The sequence below is a fragment of the Colletotrichum tamarilloi genome, assembly GCF_030869305.1.
Source record: "Colletotrichum tamarilloi strain Tom-12 chromosome Unknown Scaffold_41.1, whole genome shotgun sequence".
Taxonomy (NCBI): Eukaryota; Fungi; Ascomycota; class Sordariomycetes; order Glomerellales; family Glomerellaceae; genus Colletotrichum; species Colletotrichum tamarilloi.
In genome coordinates this window covers 120,011-143,468 of record NW_026849424.1, presented here as the reverse complement: position 1 = coordinate 143,468, position 23,458 = coordinate 120,011, and the positions used below count along the sequence as shown (strand labels likewise).

General features: G+C 54.0%; 5 protein-coding genes across 5 annotated transcripts; 1 reads left to right on the top strand and 4 right to left on the bottom strand.

Moving 5' to 3' along the window:
• Positions 1-1,846: 1,846 nt before the first annotated feature.
• Positions 1,847-2,965, bottom strand: CTAM01_09822 (uncharacterized protein; the record flags this gene model as incomplete). Its single annotated transcript, XM_060525838.1, has 1 exon — positions 1,847-2,965. The coding sequence occupies one exon, from the start codon at positions 2,963-2,965 to the stop codon at positions 1,847-1,849; it is 1,119 nt and encodes a 372-aa protein (XP_060379524.1).
• A 5,779-nt stretch (positions 2,966-8,744) lies between these two features.
• CTAM01_09821 (uncharacterized protein) lies at positions 8,745-9,578 on the bottom strand (the record flags this gene model as incomplete). The annotated part of the gene is made up of 1 exon (XM_060525837.1): positions 8,745-9,578. One exon carries the CDS (start codon positions 9,576-9,578, stop codon positions 8,745-8,747), a length of 834 nt encoding a protein of 277 aa, XP_060379523.1.
• A 2,111-nt stretch (positions 9,579-11,689) lies between these two features.
• Positions 11,690-13,213, bottom strand: CTAM01_09820 (uncharacterized protein; the record flags this gene model as incomplete). Its single annotated transcript, XM_060525836.1, has 1 exon — positions 11,690-13,213. One exon carries the CDS (start codon positions 13,211-13,213, stop codon positions 11,690-11,692), a length of 1,524 nt encoding a protein of 507 aa, XP_060379522.1.
• Positions 13,214-16,151: 2,938 nt separating this feature from the next.
• Positions 16,152-20,105, bottom strand: CTAM01_09819 (chromatin structure-remodeling complex protein RSC2; the record flags this gene model as incomplete). The annotated part of the gene is made up of 6 exons (XM_060525835.1): positions 16,152-16,805; positions 17,196-17,435; positions 17,998-18,557; positions 18,623-19,469; positions 19,528-19,630; positions 19,690-20,105. 6 exons carry the CDS (start codon positions 20,103-20,105, stop codon positions 16,152-16,154), a joined length of 2,820 nt encoding a protein of 939 aa, XP_060379521.1.
• Positions 20,106-21,804: 1,699 nt separating this feature from the next.
• On the top strand, positions 21,805-23,060 carry CTAM01_09818 (OTU-like cysteine protease; the record flags this gene model as incomplete). The annotated part of the gene is made up of 2 exons (XM_060525834.1): positions 21,805-22,171; positions 22,231-23,060. The coding sequence occupies 2 exons, from the start codon at positions 21,805-21,807 to the stop codon at positions 23,058-23,060; spliced, it is 1,197 nt and encodes a 398-aa protein (XP_060379520.1).
• Positions 23,061-23,458: the final 398 nt, after the last annotated feature.

Below are 23,458 nucleotides of genomic sequence, written 5' to 3'. Positions count from 1 at the left end.
TCCAAGGGCCTGGAATAGTCGTCTCTTCCCCCCCAAAAAGACATCGCTCACTCAAAGAGAATCAGGTCGTCAGTCTCCAGTACATTGCCAACAATGCCGCGGGGTTCATAGTATGGAGCCCATCTATCTGGACCATTTCCTTCATCAACGAACCGCGCTCTGGAAGACTGGTCCAACATGGACGGTGCCCTAAGAACAGAACCCTAAGAGGCATCTCAGGCAGCATTGCAGGTCAGGAAATCTTGCCCTCCGTCCAAGGTGACAGAAAGACATGGATCACTGAGGCAGACAGGTGGGCGTGAATCCCAAAAGCCACCGCTTTTCCGCGCGCTATATTCTTCACGTTGAAAGTCTTCTGCCTCAAGGTGGATGGTGGATAAAACCTCACCAAGTAGCAGCAGCTAGAAGCACCGTCTTATCCAGTCTGACATGGCGGGAGATAGTGAGCATCAGAATGAGGGCATCAAGAGGAAGTATTTCACGGCTTGTGCCTGTCGCAGCACACTCAGGACAAACACTCGCCCTTCGTCATCGCCAACCATCTCCTGTAAGATGTAGTGAAGCATCAACCCCGTGCTATCCGTCCCCCCTAGAGGGCCAGGGTTCCCCGATACAACTCCCCGGCGGGCACTTACCAAACAGTACATGAGGTAGCCAGCAACTCGCAAAAATAGCAAGCATAAAAGTGGGAAGAAAAATAGGCCACTTGCCCGCAGGTTGATAACTTCTGACCGGTGTCATCCCATCACCTACCATAACCTCTCCCCACTCAATCGCGCGCGCATCAACGGGATGAGACCTCGACGTCCCTCCCGCGTGCCGTTTCCCGCTTCTGACTCGGATCTCCCCCGCTCAAAAAACCCAATCTTGTCCATATCAAACATCGAACTCGGTAATACCAATTAATACCCTGCCTCTTGCGTCTATGTCTAATTTGGAAGGAATATTCCCGGGAAAAGAAACGTGTCTGAAGTACTTGACACAACCGACGGGCTGGAGATCATGCGGCGCCCACCGCGGAACCCCGCCGTCAAGGGCGTTGATATGTGTCTCGCCCTGAACACAATTGCGTAAAACATCTCAAAAGGCAACAAAGACCATGTTCCTGTTTTTAGTAAGCTCATATGGGAGGAACCCCGGTGCGGAAACCCGCAAATTGGAAAAAATGAAAACCATGCCCATGGATGGAAAGGGACTGCTGTTTCTTCTTGGTGTGACGTGAACACACCCACCCATGCGTTCTCGAGTCTAGACTACAAGTCCGACTACCCCGGCATGCTGTATACTCCATTGGCCAAGGCACAAATTTCGCTTTCTTGTTTTATTCTTTTCTCACCAGGGGCCTTCATGCCTAAAAATAAGTATTGCTTTGTGCGTTGAATTGCCTTTGATCTCTCTTGGCAGTTTGTGCTCCCGTGTTCAAGTTTGTGACAAAGAGTCTCAGAATGGGGGTTGTTCCGGTTGTTCTTGGTTGGAGAACATGGTCATAGGGGCAAGGTAAATTAACTGTGCCCATGGAACCGCGAATTGGGGTTAACAATATTAATTTTTTCGATCGAGAGAGAAAGAAAGCCCAGGCTTCTGCTCTACCTCTCAAGTCAAGGCCCCCCTTCTTGTCCTCAAGAAATTGGGCAAATGTCGGATATATCCTTCATGAGAAAGCTCCAACTAAAAAGGAAAACTCCGTATTCAACCAGGATAATCTAGTCTCTCCAGACTAAATCACGGCGAATCCCAATTGTACCCCTAGATCTCCGGCGATCCAAGAAAAAAAAACACCACCATTACTATGATGAACCTGTACGCCATGCTTTAAAACATTTCATGCTCGAATGAATCATCCTTTTTAGCTGCAAAAGAAGAGCTCCTCAGACCTCGTAGTCATCGACCGGTGAAGGCGGGGGCTCGCGTACTCCGACATGGGTGATACCAAGACACTCGGGTTGTAAATCGTAGCACTCATCATGCTCGCGTGGGAATCCCCGCCCTGGGAAGTTACCCACCCCATCGATTCCCTCGTGTCATAGCTTCCGAGCTGCTGGTGGTACACAGGGGTCTGAGGAGGAGGCACCACCGCCTCAGCAGTCGCCGTCGTGCTCGCCAGCGCCGCCGCCGCGGTGGTCGCCGTCGTCGTGTGTAAGTCGCCAGCCACCACCCCCGGTGCATTGATCTGCTGTCGCTCGCCCTGGTACCACCACTGGTTCTCGAAGCCGTTGTCGACGGTAACCATTGCCGCGGAGAGCGCCTCCAGGTCATGTCTCCGCCCGTCGTCCCCTCTCTCGTGGGCCACTGGGGTGGCGTTGGTGAGGGAGACGTCGCGGAACTTCATGGACAGCTCGGAAGAGTAGTCGTTCACCTCGGACTCGTCGGGCATGCCGAACTCGCCTGGCCAGGATGAGGCTGACCACGGCATCTCGTCCTCGCCAAGTCGGAAACGTGACGGGACTTCGGGCAACGCTTTCCAGTAATCGGGGGTGTTCTGGGGCCGTGGTCGTTGGCGTGGGAGCGCTGAGCTTCCTAGAGCATCTGGTTCGGCATCCCAGGGGCTATCGTTCCATGGCGGCGGGGCTGAGCTACCTCGTTCATGTGAGGAGCTCGATCGACTCTCTTGACGAGATTGTCTGCTGACTTCGTAGTGTGGCGGCATTGATGGTTGCGCTTGGGGTGCGTAGTATTCTTGGATGGGTGGTGAAGATCGTGTGGGTTGATGTTGTTGTTGATGGACTGAGTGTGAGGGCTCTGCTAGATAATTTGTATTGGTTGGTGGAACTTGTCTGGGAAATTGAGCGCGATCACGGAAACCACGAGTGGCGTATGTGACGGAGTGCTGGTTGGGTGCATGTCGAGGTGAGAATGAGACCCCAAATTCGAAGTAGACAAAGATCTGGGGCTTCCGGCTTGAACTCGACGCCATATCGTCAAACAGATGAGGTGGTAAAGGTTCTGTTCTCCAAATGGTGCCCATGATGAAAGGGGGGGGACGTCCGTGGTTGATATGAGGGACGGGAGGCGGACTGGAGAGTGGATGCCCTAGACTCGACGGCGGTCTGGGCTAGGGTGAAAGTAGGACAAAGCGGAGATAGAGTCGGATGAATGCTGAGGTATGGCAGTATGATGCGGTGCCAGTATCCGTATGTACGGGGCCGAGCTTGGGCTCGGACGCTAGTGTCAAAGGGATGTGTGTGGATGTATGTGGATGTATGTGTGTGTGTGAGTGTGTGTGTGTGTGTGTGATGTTCTGCAGTAACGGGCAAAGAATGAGGTGGTGTGGATTTGGATGAGACCAGAAGATTTTGTGTCGGTGTGAGATGGATGGACGGATGGATGAACAATGAGAGATGTATGTAGTCAGATCAGATGCTGCGGTTCATCCCTCCGATGTAAGCGGATGTTTACTTTAGTCTTGTTCTAAGCGTATAGCGTATAGCGTATAGAAAGCGAGGTAAGATACAGGAACAGGGCCGCTTAGAATGGAAGTCTGTGTGTGATGTTAAGGCGAGGCGTCTGAAAGGCGAACGCGGGCGAGAAGTGGCTCCCCAAGGGATTGGAAGGAGGAGGGGAGGTTTGTGGCGGAACACAAGCAAGACACCGCCCGGTACAGGCCCGCCGTGGAGGAGGAACCTAGGACCTAAGCTGCTAAGCACCTAAGCAAGCCAGCCAGCGCAGGGTGTCCGAGGGATGGGGCAAGGAGGCTAAGGTAGAGGGGCCCGAGGGGGTGAGGGTTGGCTGCCACCTGCATCGGGTCTTGGTGTAAGGTGATGTGAACAGTGAGTGATGGGCAAAGGGGCCGCGTGAGTGTGAGTGTGAGTGTGAGTGTGAGTGTGAGACTTGAGAGCGCGGGATGAGGAGAGGCGTGCAGTGTGAGGCGTGAGGCGCGAGGTGTGAGGCGAGGCCGAGACTGTGGAGGGCTGCTGAGGCAGCAGAATTAAACCCAGTTACGCCAGTGTGAGAGCGACCCGTATCTGTGGGTAAGTATCTTAGACTAGCAGTACGGAGAATGGCATTGGCAGCTCATCGTTTAATGCGCAGCACGGCCCCGAATGCCGGGGACCTTGCCGTATGGATGTAGGTACGGAGTAATCTTCTTTGAGCGTGAGGGATCACTTGAGGTAAGGTACGGGTAGATAGGCTATGTAATGTGCATCAGTTCACCGACCGTCTGGGAGCAGAGCAATGAGCAGAGCAGTATCTGTGAACAACCAGAAGTGAGAACGGACTGAGAAGCATGGTACAGCCCCTCGGCGCCTCGCTTCCATGTCTGGCAGCAGCAGGTACCCGCTTCGGACGAAATGCCGCGAGCGAAGGAAGCAAATGTAATTTGACGACGCAAGCCAAAGTTCCTCTTCCTCTTTGGCGTCTTGGAGGAGTTGAGAGGAAATGACGATGCTTTCTGGCGCGATGGGAAATTGAAATTCCAAGACGCGGGATGGAGACCCCGATGCGGCCATGGAAGGATGCCGAGAACGAGGGCGAAGGCCAGCCAGCCAGCCAGCTACCTAGGAAGCTGAACTTCGGCTTCGCGAACAGTGAGATAAAAGAGCGGAAAGCGGACAGCAGTAGTGCAGCAGCTTAGCTGGTTGGGAAGAAAAAGGGCGGAATGGAATGGGGTGAGGGATGAGGGAGGCTTGGCTCAGCTTGGGATGCTCGAAGGATGAGAAACCCTGGCGGGACGACGTCGAGGATGGAGTGACGGAGTCTGTGGACCATGGACCGTGGGCTGTGGTCACTGGTCGCTGCCCAGGTGGTGAAAGTCGTGGGGGAGATCAAGGTACAGGGTACAAGATCCGCGTGTACAGGGATGCTCCAAGATACGTACCAACACCGTCTTTCTCGAATCCGAATCTGAGAATCCAAACTTTGAACTTGACATCAACAACTTACTTTAGCTGTGTGACTTGTTTGCGTGCCGACTTCCATGTCAGACTTTGGCACGCCTTTATGGGTAAGGTACCCTAACCAAGACAGGCTGCCAGATCTCGTGAGATGCGTCCACCATGACCTACAGATCATGGAATTCCCTGACGGACTAGTGGACTTCCATTGCGGCTTTTGCTCACGCTGACTGAGAGGTGATGTTGGATATCATACTTATCCAATGCCTAGAGCCCCCGTCCTCAAGGGCATCCAAGGCACCGTCGGAACATTGAGGGCATGCGGGAGAGTCTAGACAGGGTACAGGCCCTTAAAACACCCTATAAGCTCATGGTAGAGGTACGTACGTACGTATTTGGGAATCCCAGGCCCACTGCGTTTTGATCATTTCTTCTGCGGCCTCGGGGTACATGCAAGTGCAACTCCACGATACTATCATCTTGGCCTCAATGCTATCAACATCTCTCTTTGAATAATGCGAGTTTTACAGCTCGCTGCCTGGCCAAGATTGCCGTACATCATGCCTGCATGCACAGCATGTTGCCTCTTTCATTTGGTGTTCGTGTTCACTTTTGTTGCCACCACTGGGCCGCCTCAAACCAACGTAAAATAAGACCAAGAGACCCCTTTTTACACAATCTTCAAACTTCAGTTCAGCTAAAGACTGCCGGCTGAGATGATTGACGGTCGATCTTCGCCCCCATCCCCCCCATGCGTGCCCTCACGGCCTCCCTCCGTGTCACATCAGATCTGTGATCCGCGGCTTTGACAAGCACGCGCTGTGTCTAAACAACACCCACTGTCCACCAAAAAGCGCAAGACAACGAAGCGAGCCAGTCACAAATGCAAACCACTGATAAGTTACACCAAGTGAGAATACTTGAATCAGAAGGGTTGTGTCCGGCCGTGTGGCCCGACTAGTTCGGGCGTCCCGATGGTGACATTCGCCCCCCGTCCCGTCTCCATACATACATACTGCTGCCCATGCTTCTTGCCAAGGGTCTCCATTTTGAGTCCGCCGATCAGCCCCCTCCACCGACAGCTGCCAATCATCGCTTTTGCATCTTGGGTATTCAACACCCCGCCGTGACCTTGTCGACGGATATGATTGGGCCTTGGAGGGAATTGACTCTTTGTGGTCCAAGGTACCTGAACCAGACTCCCCATCTGTTCCACTGGTCGCGTGGAACCGCATCTCGTTCATCAATCAGGCAGCCATATAAAAATTTCCCGGTACCGCTCAACCGCCATCAAGGAAAGCGTTTCGACTGAACTTTTTTGAAGATGAGGGGGACACGGGGAGATGAAGATCCCTTGCCTTTCGTGGTGTGAAATTGCCTCAACAGCTGCAGCCAATGTGTTTTGCAATGTGTCGAATCACCGAACGTCCCTCGATCAGCGTCTTGTTGCCCATCCCCTTCGTGATGGGAAAAAGGCAATTGCCAGGTCGCACGGAAGCTGTCAGTCGAACAAGGCTTGGAAGGCAGGCAAGGCAGGCATTGAGGTGACACATGATGGAATCTTCGAATCTGACTTCCATGAGTGGAACCTGGTCAGCACCCAAAAGATCCAATGTACATAATCATCAATCTACGGGTACGCATGACCGGAAATATCGCACAGCATTCGTAGCTTACCTTAGCACTGCCTGGAAGGTTTATTCCAAAGTTCAAACAAGTAGGAACGAGCTTGGAAAAAACGAGTACGAACAAGCCAATTGGAAAGCTGGTGACCATACGGAGCAGCTAGAGGATCCGCGGGCCCGGGAATACGGAGTAATCATATTGACGGCATGCCTGATTTCAACTCGGGGAATTATTACTTGTTTCCCGGGCAGCTGCCCTGATCTGCCGAATTGTCCGAGTGGTTCGTCAGTCATCACCGAGGTACGGGCATCCATAATCCATCTGCCATTCACTCATTCCAATGCTGATGTGTTCGTTACTTCGTATGCCCCGAATGCTCGCTTTGACGGAGTAGTGCTAGTGTTATGTAAGCTGTGCATGAGCCACACCTCTATACCCAAGCCACGTGCTTCATTTCGCCACGTCCCACTCGGGAAGCGCCGCAAGGTGTGGCTTGGACTGCTATTTTTATTCCCCCATCCCAGAAACCCAATTTGATGGCAATGTTATGTAAGCGCACTCTCCACCAATAACGCACCCCCCTCCGTCTCTGTCCCGATCCTCAACCTTAACCCCCGAGTCCGACCCCGACATCAAGCGGCCTTCTGCCTTCGAGGCTTGACTTTGTCGGCAGCCTGAACAGGATCACTTCAATCCAGGCAGAGTCCCTTCGACCCGGTTGTCGGTCTATCTTCAGGCAAGGCGAAGCGCGATGAAAGCGCGCGCCGGCGGAGAAATAGGCGCTGCAAGCGCGATCCTCCATCCAAGCTGGGGGGCCCCCTTTCATCCATGCACGAAGGAAGCATTGCTTCCTGAGCTCCGCCTCTCCGTCCATACATTTCAAGGTGCTACCGCGACTCAAGCTTCTTGATTTGATTTTTCTAGGAATAATCATTTGTCTTCGAGGCTCTGAATTTGGCGTGCCATACTTAATGTTGAGGAGCCGTGTTTCGCCGTTATCGTTCGCTCCGAGGACTGTGGACAGTGACTTACCTTCGTTTTCGATATGGTGCGGATGCTAGAAATATATCAAATAGTGTGACTATCTCGAAACTATATTTCTAGATCTGAACCCCCATAAGATCAAAACAGTTATAGGAGATGCGTGCGGCACAGCAGATTAGAAACAATTTCTCAAATTTACATTGGGCTTGCTCCCATATCATCACACACTGCCGTGTTAAGCCCTTTTCCGAGCCCCGACGCACTGAGACTTCTATGGAGGCTCAAGTTATGAATTTCAAGGCGTCCTTTCATCCGCCACTGTTCTTTCAAATACCGGTATTTCACGATTCTGCACATTGAGCCTGTAGTATGGTTTGAGAAGGAGACAACATTTCACCGTCGACGCTCGCTCTGTACATGCCTACGAATGACACATAAAGCATCTCGAGTTCCAAAAGATGAAAAAATAAAATAAAAAAAAGATTTCACCACCGGTTTGGCTACATCTCTTGGTGTACTTGCTGGGAATCGAACTCGAACTCGTAGTCTGTCGTCGAGTAGGCTGTGGGCGTAATTTGATTGTTGACCTTCACCCACTCCACCACCCAGCCAGTTTGACCTGACCCGTAGACCCTGACGGACGCCTACTGTCTGGTCACAGGAACGGAGTTGAAGGGCTTTATATTGGGCATACACTAGGCAGTAACGGAATCTTCTGACATCTGGCTTTTCCTGCCTTCGCTTCCGGCACGAGGCAAACAGGTCCAGTCAACTGATCTTCTGTCCTTATCTCATCTGCTGTTATTCGTCTCTACCTTAGTCAAGACCCAGCCGCATTCGAATCATCGTCCTTCGCTACAGTATAGGAGTTGCAAACACATATGTCATCACGCTACTTTCCCCCATGCTGAGAGGGCAAGCCCTCATTTCGAATTGATATTGCCATCAATCCGCATTCAAATAGCTAGCTATTCGAACCGCCCGTGCTCCCTAGTCAAACAAAAACCACCAATTGTTCATAGCGTTGAGCTAGAACACAGATAGCCCGGGCCTCGCGATGCCATACTATATAGCCTCGACTTCTCAAGACCCGGCTCGTCTTGCTCCCGCATGAGAAATCAGAAGGTCAAAAGACCTAGGTTGCTGTCCGAGGGCCGGTCCCCGTGAGAGGCCATTACAAATGTCGCTCATTGGTTTCATGACAAGATTTATTTCCTCTATGCGATCCTTTCTACAAGGGGTTTCCATCGAAATCAGAGCAGTGTCGTGGTCTGAATACCTTCCCAACCAAACAAAATCCATTTACCCGAGAGCAGCCATAACAAGACGATTGCCTCCGTTGGCACTAACAGCACCCCCGTTGACCCAGCGCCCCTCCTCGCTAGCAAGAAACCCAACAACGTACGCGATATCCTCGGGGACCCCGATCCGGTCCGCCGCCGTCGTGTCTCGGATCTGCTCGTCGAGATACCCCGCAGGCAACAAATCCTGACTATTCTTGATCGCGTCCGTCGCCGTCAGACCGACAACGACGCTGTTGAACGTCGCCTTGGTGGTCTTGCCAAACGCCTTGGCGAGAGAGCGTGTGTAGCTCTGCAAGGCTGCCTTGCTGGCCCCGTACGTCATGGTGGGGTCCGAGTTGGCTTGGTACGCCAGCACGCTCGAGATGGCAATGACGCGTCCGCCGCCCTGGGAGGGCAAGTGAGGTATGACGGCGGTCGTCAGGGAGATGGGGGCGAACACGTTGGCCTGCATGACTTGAAGGAAGACGGGGAGCGTTGTGTCCTTGATGGGCTGCACCTTGGAGTAGTCGCTCAGGACCGCGTTGTTGACGAGGATGTCGATGGAGGCGGTGGAAAGCTGCTGGAGCGTTTGGGAGACGATTTTGGGACCAAAGGTAGGGTCGAGAGCGTCCGCTTGGATGGCGATGGCGGTTTCTACCCCGAGTTCGCGACACTTGTCTAGAGTCTTTTGTGCCGCGTCAGAGTTGCTGGCGTACGTGATTGCCAACTTGGAGAGACCTTTGCGGGCTAAGTGGAAGGCAATGGCTTGTCCGATGCCGCGAGACGCTCCGGTGACGATGGCTGTCTTGCCGGCGAGCGACCAAGGTTCTTGCGTAGCGGGAGTTGAAGACATGTTGGGCGATCTTGGAATCTTTGGTTGATGTAGTCTTGAGAAATACGAGTATGATGAATGTTAGAAAAGTGATTGGTGAAACTTGAGAGAAGAGCTGTGGTATACCGGTGACGTTTATAAGAATCGCTCTTCTGGGTTCATCTTGGGGCAGCTGAAAGAGCTCGCCATCCTGTCTTCTCCTGTGGTATACATCTTCAAACTCCGCTGAACTCATTGCATGGCATATCTTCGGAAAGAAGGTCGCCGCAGCGGAAGTTGATGTGGAGCATGCGGAGCGGCACTTGGGCATCACAAACGGCGTCGAGAAAGGAAATTTCGGCCGGGGGGGCGGGGGCGGAAAGGGGGTCCGGGGATAAGAGGTATTAGTCGCCGAAACTCGAAAACTTTGCATACGTGCAGCACGAACCACCGGCGTAACTACTGACCGGACGAACCTCACGAACCGATGGAAAAGTCTCCGAAGTAAGGCACTTGCTTAAGCAATTGCAACGACGGGGCCTCGGGTTGTTGACCGTGTCCGTCTGGGCTAAATTGAATTATACGCAAGTCCGGGAGGGGGGTTGTGCCCAAACTTGAATAGCGGAAACAGTGGTCAGTCACCGGAGAAATCAAGATTACCTGCCTGATGGACTTGGTTATCTCTCGTCCTGCCATACTTAGCAAGTTTCGCCTGTGACATGAACAAATAAGAATTTTGGTGCTGTATATGAGCGAAGACGATTCTACATTTGCGAACATCATGACTTCAACCACAACGACGGCGGCTGATAATCCTCCGAAAACCTAAATTCCGAACAACGCTGTGGTTTATATGCCCACCGAGAAGCTTTATTCAGAATACTGTCACAGTGCTTCATCTTTTCCTGGATTCATCTTGGTTCGTATAGTAGCAAACTTCAGTCGAGGTCTTATGGATGTTGAAACCCATTAAGGGCTAGCAGACTCCATCAACTAGCGTTGCCCAAACGAATCACGTTTACAAAGGGAAACAAAGACTCATAACTCGATCCAAAAAAACACCTATCTGGTAACAGCCTCAATACGGGCCTCTGATTTTGGACGGAATAGATGATGGTCCCGTGGTACTGTCGCGGACAATCTCCACGAACTTTGACATGAGGGTATTATGCTGATTCGCAGCTTGGTCTGAGCTGAAGTCTGAGCTTTGGGGCCGGTCCTGTCGCTGTCAACCTTCGCCTCTCCCTTATTAGCATAAGAGGTATGCTTTCCTGGCTATACGGACGTTGTCTTGAGTTCGCCTTCGTTGTCGAGGGCGTGCTAATGTCACGAGACGTTTCAGCACTCGGCGTTGGTCTAGTAGGATTAGAGAGTCCTCTCTGAGACGGCACAAGACTTTGATACAAATCCAAGGAACATGTGGTGGAGGGAGAGCGTAGCCAAGCCTAAGAAGCCTTACCTTGGTCCAAACGTGAAACAACAGAGGCATTCGATCTCACGCTTCGTATATCAAATGATCTGGCAAACAGGCAATCACGGAGAAACATGGAACAATCAAGTATCAGCGAACAAAATGTATTTACGAAACAAAGCTCAAAGAAAGGCATCTTATGCCCGCCAGCGCATTTTATGCTCACCAGCACCGGGAGAAAAACGTCATACTCAAAAAAAGTATCGCGTTCAAAAAAACTCCCACCTGCCCACTTCTCCCTCCCCAAATCCACGGGGAACAGGCGCCATATTTCAAGCACCTGTCCCCCTCTCATATACCAATCCCATGAATCCCCGGGGCCAGGCCGTCTTTCAGACCTGCTACCCCTCCCATATACCTAAGTTAAGTTGCCCGAAGGCTTGCCCGAAGGCCAAAAAAAAAGTGCCCGAAGGCGACCCAAAGAATCCTCGGGGCCAGAACCGTCTTTCAGGCCTGCGTACCCCTCCCGTATACCATCCCAAATATCCACGGGGCCAGAGCCGTCTTTCAGGCCTGCGAACCCCTCCCATATACCGGTCTTGCCCTTCATCTTTCCCTAAGCTGTGAAATTTATCTGGTTGCTGCCTTTCGGCTGAGCAAGCCCAGAGCAAAGAGGACAGAGAAGGGGTCTGAAGAAGGGAAGAGAAGAGAAGAGGGTTTAAAAAAGGCTGGTCGAAATGACTCAGCCGGTGTGCCCGTAGTAGCCCACCTGGTTCCCCCAGACCCCGTTGTACTGGTACTGGCCCAAGGCCGCCGTGTAGGAGGTGGCTTGGGGGTACTGGAGGGGGTAGGTCTGGGGGAAGGCGGAGAGGGCGGGCGGAGAGGGGACCTGGGCTCCGAAGTAGCCCATTGCACTGCCGGCGAAGCCACTAGCGTCCCCGCGTGATGCGGAAGGAATACGCGCGGGAGCAGGAGCAGCAGGAGGAGTGGCCGAGGCGGCGCGGAGGAGGGAGGCGGCGATGACGGGTATCAACTCCGGCTTCAGCTTGCCCACCAACTCGGCTATCTGTCCGGCCTGAGCCATCTCCTCTGGATTCGCGGGTGCCATCTCCAAGGGGGGACTTGGCGGGGGAGTGACTGCTGCCGCAGCTGCCGGTGCCGGAGGAAGAGAGACGGGGGCTGCCTTCTGAGTAGGTGGCAGGGTCCAAGACGGCACGTAAGCCGGCCGGCTCTCGCGTCTGGTGCTCTTGGCTGTGCGAGGCACCTCAGCTCCGAGCGGAGTGACCGGCTGTTGCTTGGCATCCATGTCAAAGACGAAGTCGTCGAGCGCGTGACATGTGAGGCGGCCATCCCATTCCGGGTTGTGGAGGAACCGCGGGTCGCGCCAGGTGGAGTGGGCGGACTCGGCGAAGTGGTAGACCTCGACGACCCAGCCGTTGGCGAGGGCGGACTGCACGGCGGCGGGGAAGCCTCCCTCCATGTCGCCGTCGAGGTTGCCGTCGCCCGTAGCGAGGATCATGACGCCGGGGGCACCGAGGTTGTCGAGGACGGCCTTGCGCATGTGGTGCTGAACCGTCTCGTCGACCCCCTGCTCCTTCATCGCGAAGGAGCCCGCAGACGAGGAGTTGTCTGCGGGTACCCGCTGGAGGACCTTGGCGGTGTAATCACACGCCTCGGCCTCCTGCAGGTACAGGGGGACGGAGGAAGGGGAGGAGGAGGACCTGTTGTTGCCGGCCTTGTTGTTACGGGAGCCGACGATCACGCCCTCCTTGACCTCTCTGCCTCGTTCGAGTATTCCCCTGAATGCGTGGAAGGAGAAGGCGGAGGTTGAGAGGCGCTGGTCCTTGGACATGCCCATGCGCTTCTTCAGGTCGTTGAAGAAGGACACGGAGATGTTGGAGCCGTCGGCGTAGATGTAGAGACCGCGGGCGCATTGCTCCGGGTAAGCCAGGGCCAAGGACTCGTCGCGAGCTCCGAAGCGCTGCTGCAGACGGGCGGCCAAGGGGAGCTGGGAGCTGGGAGGAGGTCTCTTGGCGGTCTGCTTGTTGAAGAGCCTTTCTCCCGCGTTGTCGTTGTCGGCGGCGGCGGCGGCGGACGAGTCGGAATGGTAGCCCGAGTCTGAAGAGGCCCGAGCTACCATTCCGACGGCGATGGCGGCGGCAGCGGCAGCGACGGCAGGCTTCTTGTCCTTGGGCTCGACCTTTGGCCTTTTGACCTCGGCCAAGTCTAAGGACTGGTAGTTCCGCTTGGTGCCAGTTCTGGCCATTTCTTCTGTGGTGAATATGAGAGGGAGGAGAAGAAGTGGCTGAGACTGTTTGCTTGAGGGACTCGCTGACTTGCAAAGAGGCTCAAAGCAATGTAAAGAAGAAGAGTAGACTCTGTCTGGCGAAGAGAGAATACGTGTAGATGAGGTAGAAGTCTCGTGAACTCGCAGATTCTCAAACAGCTTGCTAAAATCTCCTAGGGAAGTAGGTGGTTGTGTAGGAGATGAAGAAGATGAGTGAGATGTTCCTGCTAGGTCCGAGGACTGCAGAGAAGGGATTGGGGAGTCCATCTTATAGTGCTGGAGATGAAGACGACGACGGGAACCCTTGTGGTGTCTCTGAGCAAGTTATTTGTATCCGAATGATACTCGAAGTATGTTCGTGATAGTCAAGGTGCCGGGAACCTTCTTGGAAGCCCTTGGTGATAGTCAAGGTACCGGGAACCCTCTAGGAATCCCAAAAAGAGGATCAAGGTTGGATGTTATGACCAAGCTCCTGGGCCGTGACGGGAGGCAATTGGGTTTGGCGGGTGCGGAATCAACCGTGGAAACCGTGACACTCATCGGAGATAGCAAACTCTGCCCTGAACGACCACCTTAAGCTGGCCGTAATTGTTGATCTAGAACCAGACCGGGTTCTCTCTAGCCAAAGCTCACGACAAGAGCCTCAGGTATCTGGCTCAACCTTGGCTTCAGAGTTTCGAGGAGCCGTATATCTTGGCCGAACAGGTTGAGGAGAGAAGGACGGAGAATAGTTTCGATCTGATATTGGATAGGTGGCGACCCAGTTGTCGACTTAGTCTTTAGTACTGGCCTGGCTGGCCCAAGTACACTCTTGATTTCGAGGTTTGGAGGCTGCCGCAGATCTTGGGCGGCCGGGTTGCTATGATTCCCAGGTTGCTGGAAGTGCAGAGAGAAAAAATGGCGGTCGTTGTGTCGAATAGTAACGATGCTTTGTTGTCGATAGCCTCGAGTCGATTTCGGCTTGGACCCTTCAACTGACACCCAATGAAGAACCCGACGTGACCAGGTATCCCAACCAGAAGAGTAACCGAAAGCAAGGTTCAGGAGAAACAGCCAATGTGAGCCGTGGATGTGTCGGAGCCGTCAAGTCGTAAAAGTCCTCCTACTACCCGCACGGAACGCCGACGCCACCCAAGAAGAACAAGGACGGGGCTATGCAGAATAAACACCGGGAAATTCGCGGATGGCTCAAACTAAGATGACGGAGTACAAGCACAGCAAGGTAAAAAGAAAGAGAAAGCAAAGAGTTTGTGAAAACGAAATTCAAAAAGTCCTCGGTCCGACGACAAGAACGGTTCAAGACTTGATGGACGAACTCGCCACAAACGGAATGCTTTAATCAGCGAAACCCGGATAGACGAACGGTAAAGAGGAAAGTGGGTTGGGCGGATGAGCAATACGGTGAATCGGATGCGGGCGTGTGTGTCGGTTTCCTCGGGGTTTAGAGGGTGATGAAGTTCGTGAACTCGCGGGTTGAGAGAGAGAAATGAGAGGTGAGAGGTGAAGTCGAAAGTAAGAAGGCGCAAAGGCGGTTATGAGTAAGAGTAAGGAGAGGTGAGAGAGATGTAGTCGGAACTAGGAATCGAGAACGTCAGCGAATCATTCAATCCTAGCCGCCTTTGGGCAGAGCGAGGCTCAATTAGCGTGCTGCGCTGCATTTGCCCCTCACCACGCGAATCGGTTCGCCCAAAGGAAAGGGTCCGATCTCTGGTGGCTCTGAGTGTAAAGTGGGCGGCACACGGGCACAAACGTCCGCTCGGGTTGGATGGGCGGGACTGGGTACTTTATTCATTACACTAACATTCGAGACTCATATATTGAGGAGCACAGTCTCAGTTTCACGTCGTTTATGGGTTTTAAAACATTATGGGAGTAGGAACAATCATATAGAAATTAATACCTCTCATCTGGTGTAATTGGCGACTTTCCATGTTGAGATCTCATCAGAAGTAGAACATCTAAATGCTAAGCATCTCACTCAAGATTCAGCGGTAGAGTCACACAACCTGGCACATGACTTTGGGGGGGCGAATCAGATCTACGCTAGTACCCCCTGGTCGGGTCCAGCTCTGGCCTGTCGGGTTCGATGCACTGGAGAGCTTGCGTCTCATTGCGTGTGATTGGTGCAAAGACGTGTTGACTATGGGGCAAGGGTCCTGAGGCAAAAAACTGCCAAAGAAGCATAGAAGGTTTCCATACTGCAGTGACTGCGTACAGTAAGTGGCCGGAGGAACTCGGCCGGGCCGCTGCCTCGACGGCGCAGGTACAGCCCGCTAGCCATTCACAGAGCTTGGTCTCCCAGATCAGCCTTTGTCTTGTTCATTTTAAGATGTCTTACTCCCTTCAAAGGCTTCGGGTTTGGAGGGGTGCATAGTGATGAAGGTTACCAAAATGTGTGGTTCGGCGTATCGCTGATGGATTCAGTATGATTTGGTATCAGCTACCTAGGTACTCAGATTGAATCGTGGCAGAACGCACTTGGATCACTACTCATAAATAGACACCAAGTCATCATGGAATGAGACCATTCATCAACAGTTCCTGTGTAGACATGAAATTCATCACGGGGAATGATGGTGAAACACACCTGAAAACAACGGGATCTCTGAATACTGTTCATCTCAATTGTGCAAATTAGGTACTTGAACAGGCCTCATGAATATCGTCTCATGATGCCCTGACGATGATAATCTTTTTGATACAGTGAGCCATTTCGTTTTCCCCTCAAAACTCCAAAAAGCCAATAGGTATCACAGCAGTCCGACCCGCCGAAAAAAACTCCGCTCCCCTTCTACCCAGGAGATCGAATCCTCCCTGCCTTACCCAAGGCCCTTCAATTACAAGCTTGCATCCAAGGGACAGAGAGAAGCAGGGATGGTGTCGACTAGAATACACATTGAATTGCTTGATCCTTCGATCAGTGAGCAGGCTTGGGCGTGCGCAGACTGGAGTGGACAAAGTAAATGTCCTCGAGGTAATTGGCACGCTTCGCCTCGTCGGCTCGCTCCTCCTCCTCTTCCAGCTCCTTTCTCGTCTTCTTGCGGCGCGCGGCGCGCTGCTCCTTCATGAGGCGGTCGTGACCGTCCAGATCGCCCTCTTGGCGCATGCGCGACGTCTCCTGGGCGTGCGCCTCGACGTAGCGGACCAGGGAGTCGGCGGCCCAGTCGCGAAGCTCATCACCCGTCTTGCCCTTGGCGGGTTCGGTGACCTTGTCGAGGGCCATCTTGACCTTCAACTCCTTCTGCTTGGCGACGGCAAAGGGCTTTGCGCGGGAGGCGCGTTCGGCCAGCCATTGCGGGTTGCTCTTAGCAAGGTAGGCGAGGCTGTGGCCCGAGTTGGCATTGTCTGGGGCGAGGCCGTGTTCGGGGCGGGCGATGGGCGGTGTGGAGTAGAAAAAGATTCTGCCGTTCTCGTCCCTGTTGTACTGGCTGCGCACCTCTTCGGGGATCTGGTCGTTGAGGGATTCGGCCAGGGTAAAAACCTCGGGAGGCCTAGGAGGGTTGTAGGCATTGGCGGGCTGCATGGCATTGGGCGTGTTGGCCATGGGGGTGCGGGCTGCAGCGGGATGAGGCTGCATTTGATGATGGTTGTAGGTCGGGCCGCCCATGGGATTCATTTGTGGATGCATTTGGTGGTGGCCGTGCTGTTGCTGGTGGTGGTGCTGCTGTGGGACCGGCGGCGCTTGGGCCTGATGGTGCTGGTGCTGTTGCTGTTGGTGCGGCGGGAGGTGGTGCTGCTGGAACTGAGGTGCTGGAGGGGGCGGGCCTTGGTGGTGCTGCTGCTGCTGAGGGTGCATGTGCTGTGGTGCGTGGTGGGGATGGTGCTGTTGCTGCTGCTGATGGTGCTGTGGGTGCTGCTGGTGCTGGAACGGGCTTGGCGCAAATCCTTGCTGCTGGTACATGGGGCGGATGGGCTGCTGCGGAGAGTGAGACGCCTGGTGAGGAAGTTGGGGTAGAGGCACCGGCGTTTGATGGTTCACCGCGACTGGCGATGCTGAAGCATGCTGAGGCGTGTACTGCTGAGCATACATTGCTGGCGACGGAGACGGCGCAGCTCCCATTCCGTGCCCATAAGGCGTGGGAGGATTACCCATCGACATGTCGCTCGGCGTCTGGCGCATCGCTTGGAGAACTGAAGGCCGTCGCGCAGGCTCTTGGCTCATGGGCGGCGGAGAAGGCGTGGGCTCAGGTGGAGGAGACTCCTGTTCGATCAAAGTCAATTTTGTCAGTAACGGAGAAAACCAAATGAAGACCAAGTGAAAGCCCGAAAGATAGGTTGTGAGAGAAAGAAAAATAAACTAACGCGCAATAAAAAGAGTGAAAGTGAGGCTGAGTTTGAAATTTGCAGAGCAAAGGTGAAGGGTGAGGGTGAGAATAAGAATGAGAATGAGATCAAGAGTGAGGGCAGGAGTGAAGTAAGAGGTGAAGGCACAAATTTCTGCTGCGAAGTACGTCTGATACGGGATGCAGGGTGTTGTTATCCCACCCACACGCGTCGCTCCCTTTATCTGCCTGCACTGCATAACCGAGAGGGACGACGAGAGGGTGTACTGGTGCTGGTGCTGGTGTGTTGGAGGGTTGGCAATTGTCCACCTCCTTCATCCAGGAGGCGGCACGGTAAGGCTGTATGTGTGGTATTCGTGCAGGTCTTCCAGCGTGTATACCGTATTCCTTCACGACACCCGTCCGGCCCAGGGTCATTCTAATAGACCAAACGAAAGGAATAACAGCAGGGAAAACAGAATGAATCACATCCAGACTCACGTTTGATTCTCGAGGGCGCCGATGCACGGCACCAATAATGGGCGGTGCGTTTGCTGCCCCCCAGGTCGGTTTCGGGAGCTCATCCGTTTCCTTCGCATCCGCCTGCAAGAGGTGTTTGATCGGGCTGGGCACCTTCTTGAGCCGTCGCGGCTGATCAAACAGCTTCATCTCGTAATCCTTCTCCCGGACTTCGTCAGGCACGCAGCTCGTCCACGTCTTGATCTTGTTGAATTTACAAGTCGCCTCGTTGTACCGAGACTCGCACACGTACACCTCCTTATCCGCCGGCAGAGTACGCGGCCGTCCTTTATTGAACCGCGTAACGAACATGACGAAGCATCGGTCGAGCACCTCTTCGATCTGGTGGTCGCGATACTGGCCCGTCTTTGCCACCTCGTTCTCGAAAAAGTGCTTCTCGAACCTGTGCACCGTCTGCTCGGGACGGTAGTACCAGCAAGCGTTGATCCATCGCTGTCCAGCTCGGTCTTGCCAAGTTCGGAATATTTGCGCGACAATGGGTTTGGCCATGTCGTTGACATTACGAATATGCACCCAATCGCCTGCACGATATTAGCACCCCGACTCATCCTTTTCGAATAACCTAGGAATCGGGAACAGAACTTACCGACTCGCCATGCTTGGCCGTTGTGCTGAATTTCCGACAGTGGCAGTTTGCCATCCTCGTCACGGAATTCATCGTCTGGCCTCGACTTTTCCTGCGCAACCAGCTCACGTGCTTGCCTCTGCAGCTCGACAGCGGCTTCGTAAATGTCACTGGCCTCCTCGTTGTACTCCTTTGCGTTGTTGAACATGAGGTCGATATCCTTGAGCGCATCGTCGACAGTCGAGTATTTCTTCCTCTTGGCATTTCTCTTGATGTTGTCGAGCGCAATAGGGTTGGTGATGACTTGGTAATAGTCCGGGTTCGCAAGCTTATCGGGCAGCTTCTCAAAGGGACCAATGAGCAAGTCACCGTCGTCTGACTGGAACTTGCGCAGGCCCTTGATGACGTTGTGAATACGCGCCTCGAGCGGTGTCAAGACTTTGGGAGGGCGGCCGCGCTTCTTATGTTCGTCTTCCTCCCGGGCCTCCTCAAGCTGGCGCTTGGTGAGCGAAGTTCGGCCACGCCTCCTGCTTCGTCGGCGTTTTCCGTCATCGTCGGACTCGTCGTCTTCCTCCTCTTCCTCTTCCTCCTCCTCCTCTTCTCCTTCGTCCTCTTCGGATTCGGCCTCTGGCGACGAGTCTTCTGCGGGCGGGAGCTCGCCCAAATCGGGAAGCTCTGCCTCTTCAGACTTGACCGTGCCTTTGGCAACGAGTTTCTGCAACTCCTTCTTGAAAATATCTCGGATGACGGTGGCACTCTTAAAGATGGCCGAGGAAGGCCGATTATACACCTGCGCATTGTGACAAATCTGTGCAAGATCGCGAACAAACTCGGGGAAATCGGTGTACAGCTTCTTTTGGATCTTGTGCTACTCGGGGTCAGTTCTGTGTCGTGCCAACAAGGCTCTACGAATGGGCAGGACATACGCGAATGGTGCTGAAGGCGATGGGGTTCTCGATAATCTCGAAGTAATCTGGCAGTTGACGTTTGTTCGGGATGCGCTGGAAACTAGCCGCCCACCATTCACCGCTGCGATGACAACTAATTAGCAGCAAGATAGGCAAAGGGTGCGCCTGATCCGAACGTACTCTTCATCCTTGTAGTTGCTCACGGTTGAGCTGATGGTTTGGATGACATCCAAAAGGTCGCCAGGCTCGGATTCCACGGGGGATGCGACGCCATCATCTGGATCTCCATCTGCATCAGCGTCTGCGTCAACTTCACCATCCGCGTCTGCGTCTGCGTCTGCGTCTGCATCTACGTCAATGTCGCCATCTGCATCCGCTTCACCGTCCGCGTCCGCGTCGGCATCGGCGTCGGCGTCGGCATTCGCACCAGCGTCAATATCCATTTTGTCGGATTCAGCCGGCTTCGCAGAGACAGTCGGTTCGGGTTGCTTGGCTTCGGCGGTGCTGGCGTCGGGTGCGTCGGTCATTTCGACATCTTTGGTGACCTTGGCCTCGATGGACTCGCGCACTTCGGGCGCGTCGCTGCGCGTCGCCATAGTTTCGTCCAACCTCTTTGGGGAATCGCAGAACGAGGGCAGCTTAAGGAATCCTTTTCTCTCTGGAGACAATTGAAGACACAAGGATTCAAGCGAGACTCTGGACCCTCTTGATTGGCAAGGTCGAGTAGGAGAGGGGGTCGAGGGCTTCCGTCGCAAAGGTGGGATTCTACAAGTTACTACGTTTCTTTGGGGGGAGCTGAGGAATTGAAGGTTTGCGAAAGCAGTGAGGCGGGAGCTGGCCGGGGTCTTACGGGTACAAGCGGTGCTGCGAGGGGATGTTAGCAAGGAACCAGCCCGGGGCAGGCCGTGGCCTCTTCCGGCTCCACCTCGGCTAACTGGAACATTGGCGGCGGGCAATTGGATGAGACTTAGATCAATGGCTTCCTTTGTACCTCAAGATGTACCTTGAGCTTCTCAACGGGCGAGAAGGAACTTGATGGTGCCATCTTTTGTACCTTCCTCTCGCCTCTTGGAATAGCTTCTTCTTTTCTCAGAGTGAGTTGAGAGAGAACTAAAGGAAAGAGTCATTGGTAAGCTGACCAAGGCTTTTCCTTGAGCTCTTATTCCTCAAATCCTAAGAAACAGTGTTATGAGTTCGTTCCCTGATAGGACCTCTCTGTCTCTGACCTGGCACCATGATATCCTATATCTCCGTTCTCTGCGGGACACCTAATGCCTGTCCCATGGTTTTGGAGACAGCTATTTCCAGCTCTTCATCAACGCTCCCCATAGTTCGCAACATGTTGACAACGCTGCTTAGCTACCAACTCTATAAGCACTCGGTGGAGGAAAGACAAAGTGGGCGATTGCAACGTGGAACCATGAAGTCATTGTCGCTGCAGCAGCGTTTATTGGAGTAGTTCTCCACTCGGAAACAATCAAAGACAAGCACAAACCTCCAATCCCAGCACCCGGAACCGTGGACGCCGTCATCCTCTAAGTTCTCGAGTCGGACAGAAGCCGCTGCCCTACCAGAGTGGTCCAGAGGCTCGGTCTGACCTAGCCCATCTTGGGTGCTTAGGTTGAAATAGCTACGCTCCAGCTGTCAAAACGCTCAGACTCGGTTTTCCACGTCTTCCCACGGTCCAAACATCACACGACCTGTTCAAAGCAGCTTTCTAGAGCTACTTCATAAGCGGAGAAGCTTCTAGTGCATCCGAAGCCTCGACAGCAGCTGTTCTACCCCTACCTTACCTTAACCTTGCGGTGCCACCTCTGTAAGTCAACCCTATCGTTTTGGATCCGGCATAGCTGCAGAAGCATCCTTCCCGCCTCCTTCACCGAGGAATCTCGCCCTAGTGTCTCTCACGCCAGAAGACTCTACGAAGCTAATCAGGATCGACACTTGAGTCCAAGTGACCCAACTCAACGCGCATCCTTATTATCTACGTCTCACGTCCAGATTCCTTGGCACTCGAGTCTCCAGAGTGAGAACCCGCCGTTGGTACTCTGCGATAAGATAAACCCCTCCGTTCGAACCCCGCCATCAAGAGCTTGGTTACCATCGGTTGTCCGTCCGGATCCGTCCCCGGCCAAGATCGTCTACCGTCGGTCGCTACTCCATCTCATTCTGAAGCCTGTGCGTCATTGCACCATCAAACACCTATCTCAGCTTGCTATCTTTACTTTGGCCCGCATACTCATCATCCTACAGATCCCTTCAGCAAAGCAAAGCACGTCCGCATCGATATTCACAATGAGAGCCAGGTACAAGGGTCCGGGAGGCACAGGCGTCGTCTCACTCGAGGACACCGCAACAGTCGGAGACCTCTTCAACGAGATCAAGGGCAAGACGGGCATCGCCGAGTTCACCCTCAAGTACGGCTGGCCCCTTCAGACCCTGACCCTCGAGCACAAGGACGCCAACGCCAAAGACCTGGGCCTCAACGGCCAGTCCTTCAGCATCGAGCCGGCCCACCATCGCGCAATCACACCTCCGCCCGCCGCCGCCGCCCCGGCATCTCGAGGCCTGGAGGCGTCCAAGAAGCCCCGCCTCGATCCCGATGCCGACCCGTCCCCTTCGGATATCAGCATCCCGTGGCCGGAGCGTGAGTCGACGTTACGTAAGTACCTGGCTGCCTTTCACCCCCAAACTCCTTCTCATCTGACACCATATCCCAAGTCCTTCGCGTGATGCCCGACGACAACAGCTGCCTCTTCACCGCCTTTGGCGGCGCCATCCCAGGCAAACAAATGGAAGCCAAAGAGCTCCGCAAAATGGTAGCAGACTACATCCGCCAACACCCAGACGACTACCCCGAAGCCGTCCTCGACATGCCTGTCGAGAAGTACATCCGCACAATCCAAGACCCCGAGCGCTGGGGCGGCGCCATCGAGCTCGGCATCTTCTCGGACCTCTTCGACCTCGAGGTCGTCGCGTTCGACGTCAAATCCCAAAACCCACTGCGCTTCGGCGAGAACAAGGAATCGCGCTGCATCCTCGTCTACTCGGGCATCCACTACGACCGCATCGCCTGCAGCCCCTCGGAGCCGCCCCATTACGCGCACTCGGACCTGCCTCCGGAACTCGATAGGACGAACTGGAGCACCGCCGACGACGAGGTCCTCGACCGCACGCGCGCGCTGATTCGTAAGTTGCACGAGATGCACTACTTTACGGATACCACCGAGTTCTTGCTGCGGTGTACCGTGGCCGGGTGCGACTGGTTGGGCAACGGGCAGAGGGAGGCCAACAAGCACGCCAAGGCGACGGGGCATATGGGCTTCAGCGAGATCAAGGACGAGCCTGCGGGCGGTGGTGGTGGTGGTGCTTCGGGTGGTGCCGGCGCCGGTGCTGGTGCTTCTGCTGGTGCTGGCGGTGCCTTTGGCGATAATGCGCTGCGCAAGTGCGATGCTCCTGGATGTGAGTGGTTGGGCAGCGGTACGGCCGAGGCTAGGATTCATACGGGCGCGACGGGACACACTGCGATGACTGAGATTCCGGACTTTTGACGAATAGAGACAAGAGAGCCTATTGATAAATGCATGGCGGGGCGGAGTTGTTAGGTATGGATCATATGAGGAACGGGAATCGATGACTCGGGGAGTTTGGCTTGTTTTCAAGTCGGGAGATTCTCATTGGGAAGTGCAATCTCACGGCTTTATGATGAGTTTGGCATTTCATAAGTGAAATTCACATAAAGATTCGACGACTACAATATCTCGTGACTACGCTTGCCCAACCTCATTCGACTTCAATCAAACTTGACCTCGCAACTCTGATCCAATCGCTCGCGATGACACGGGGCAAGACAAAAGTGAAGGGAAAGGGGGAAACTCCGCACAAAACTTCCATCTCAAAGGAGACCTCTCATCTCACACTCAGCAAACCTTCCACAAACCCAGTCTCA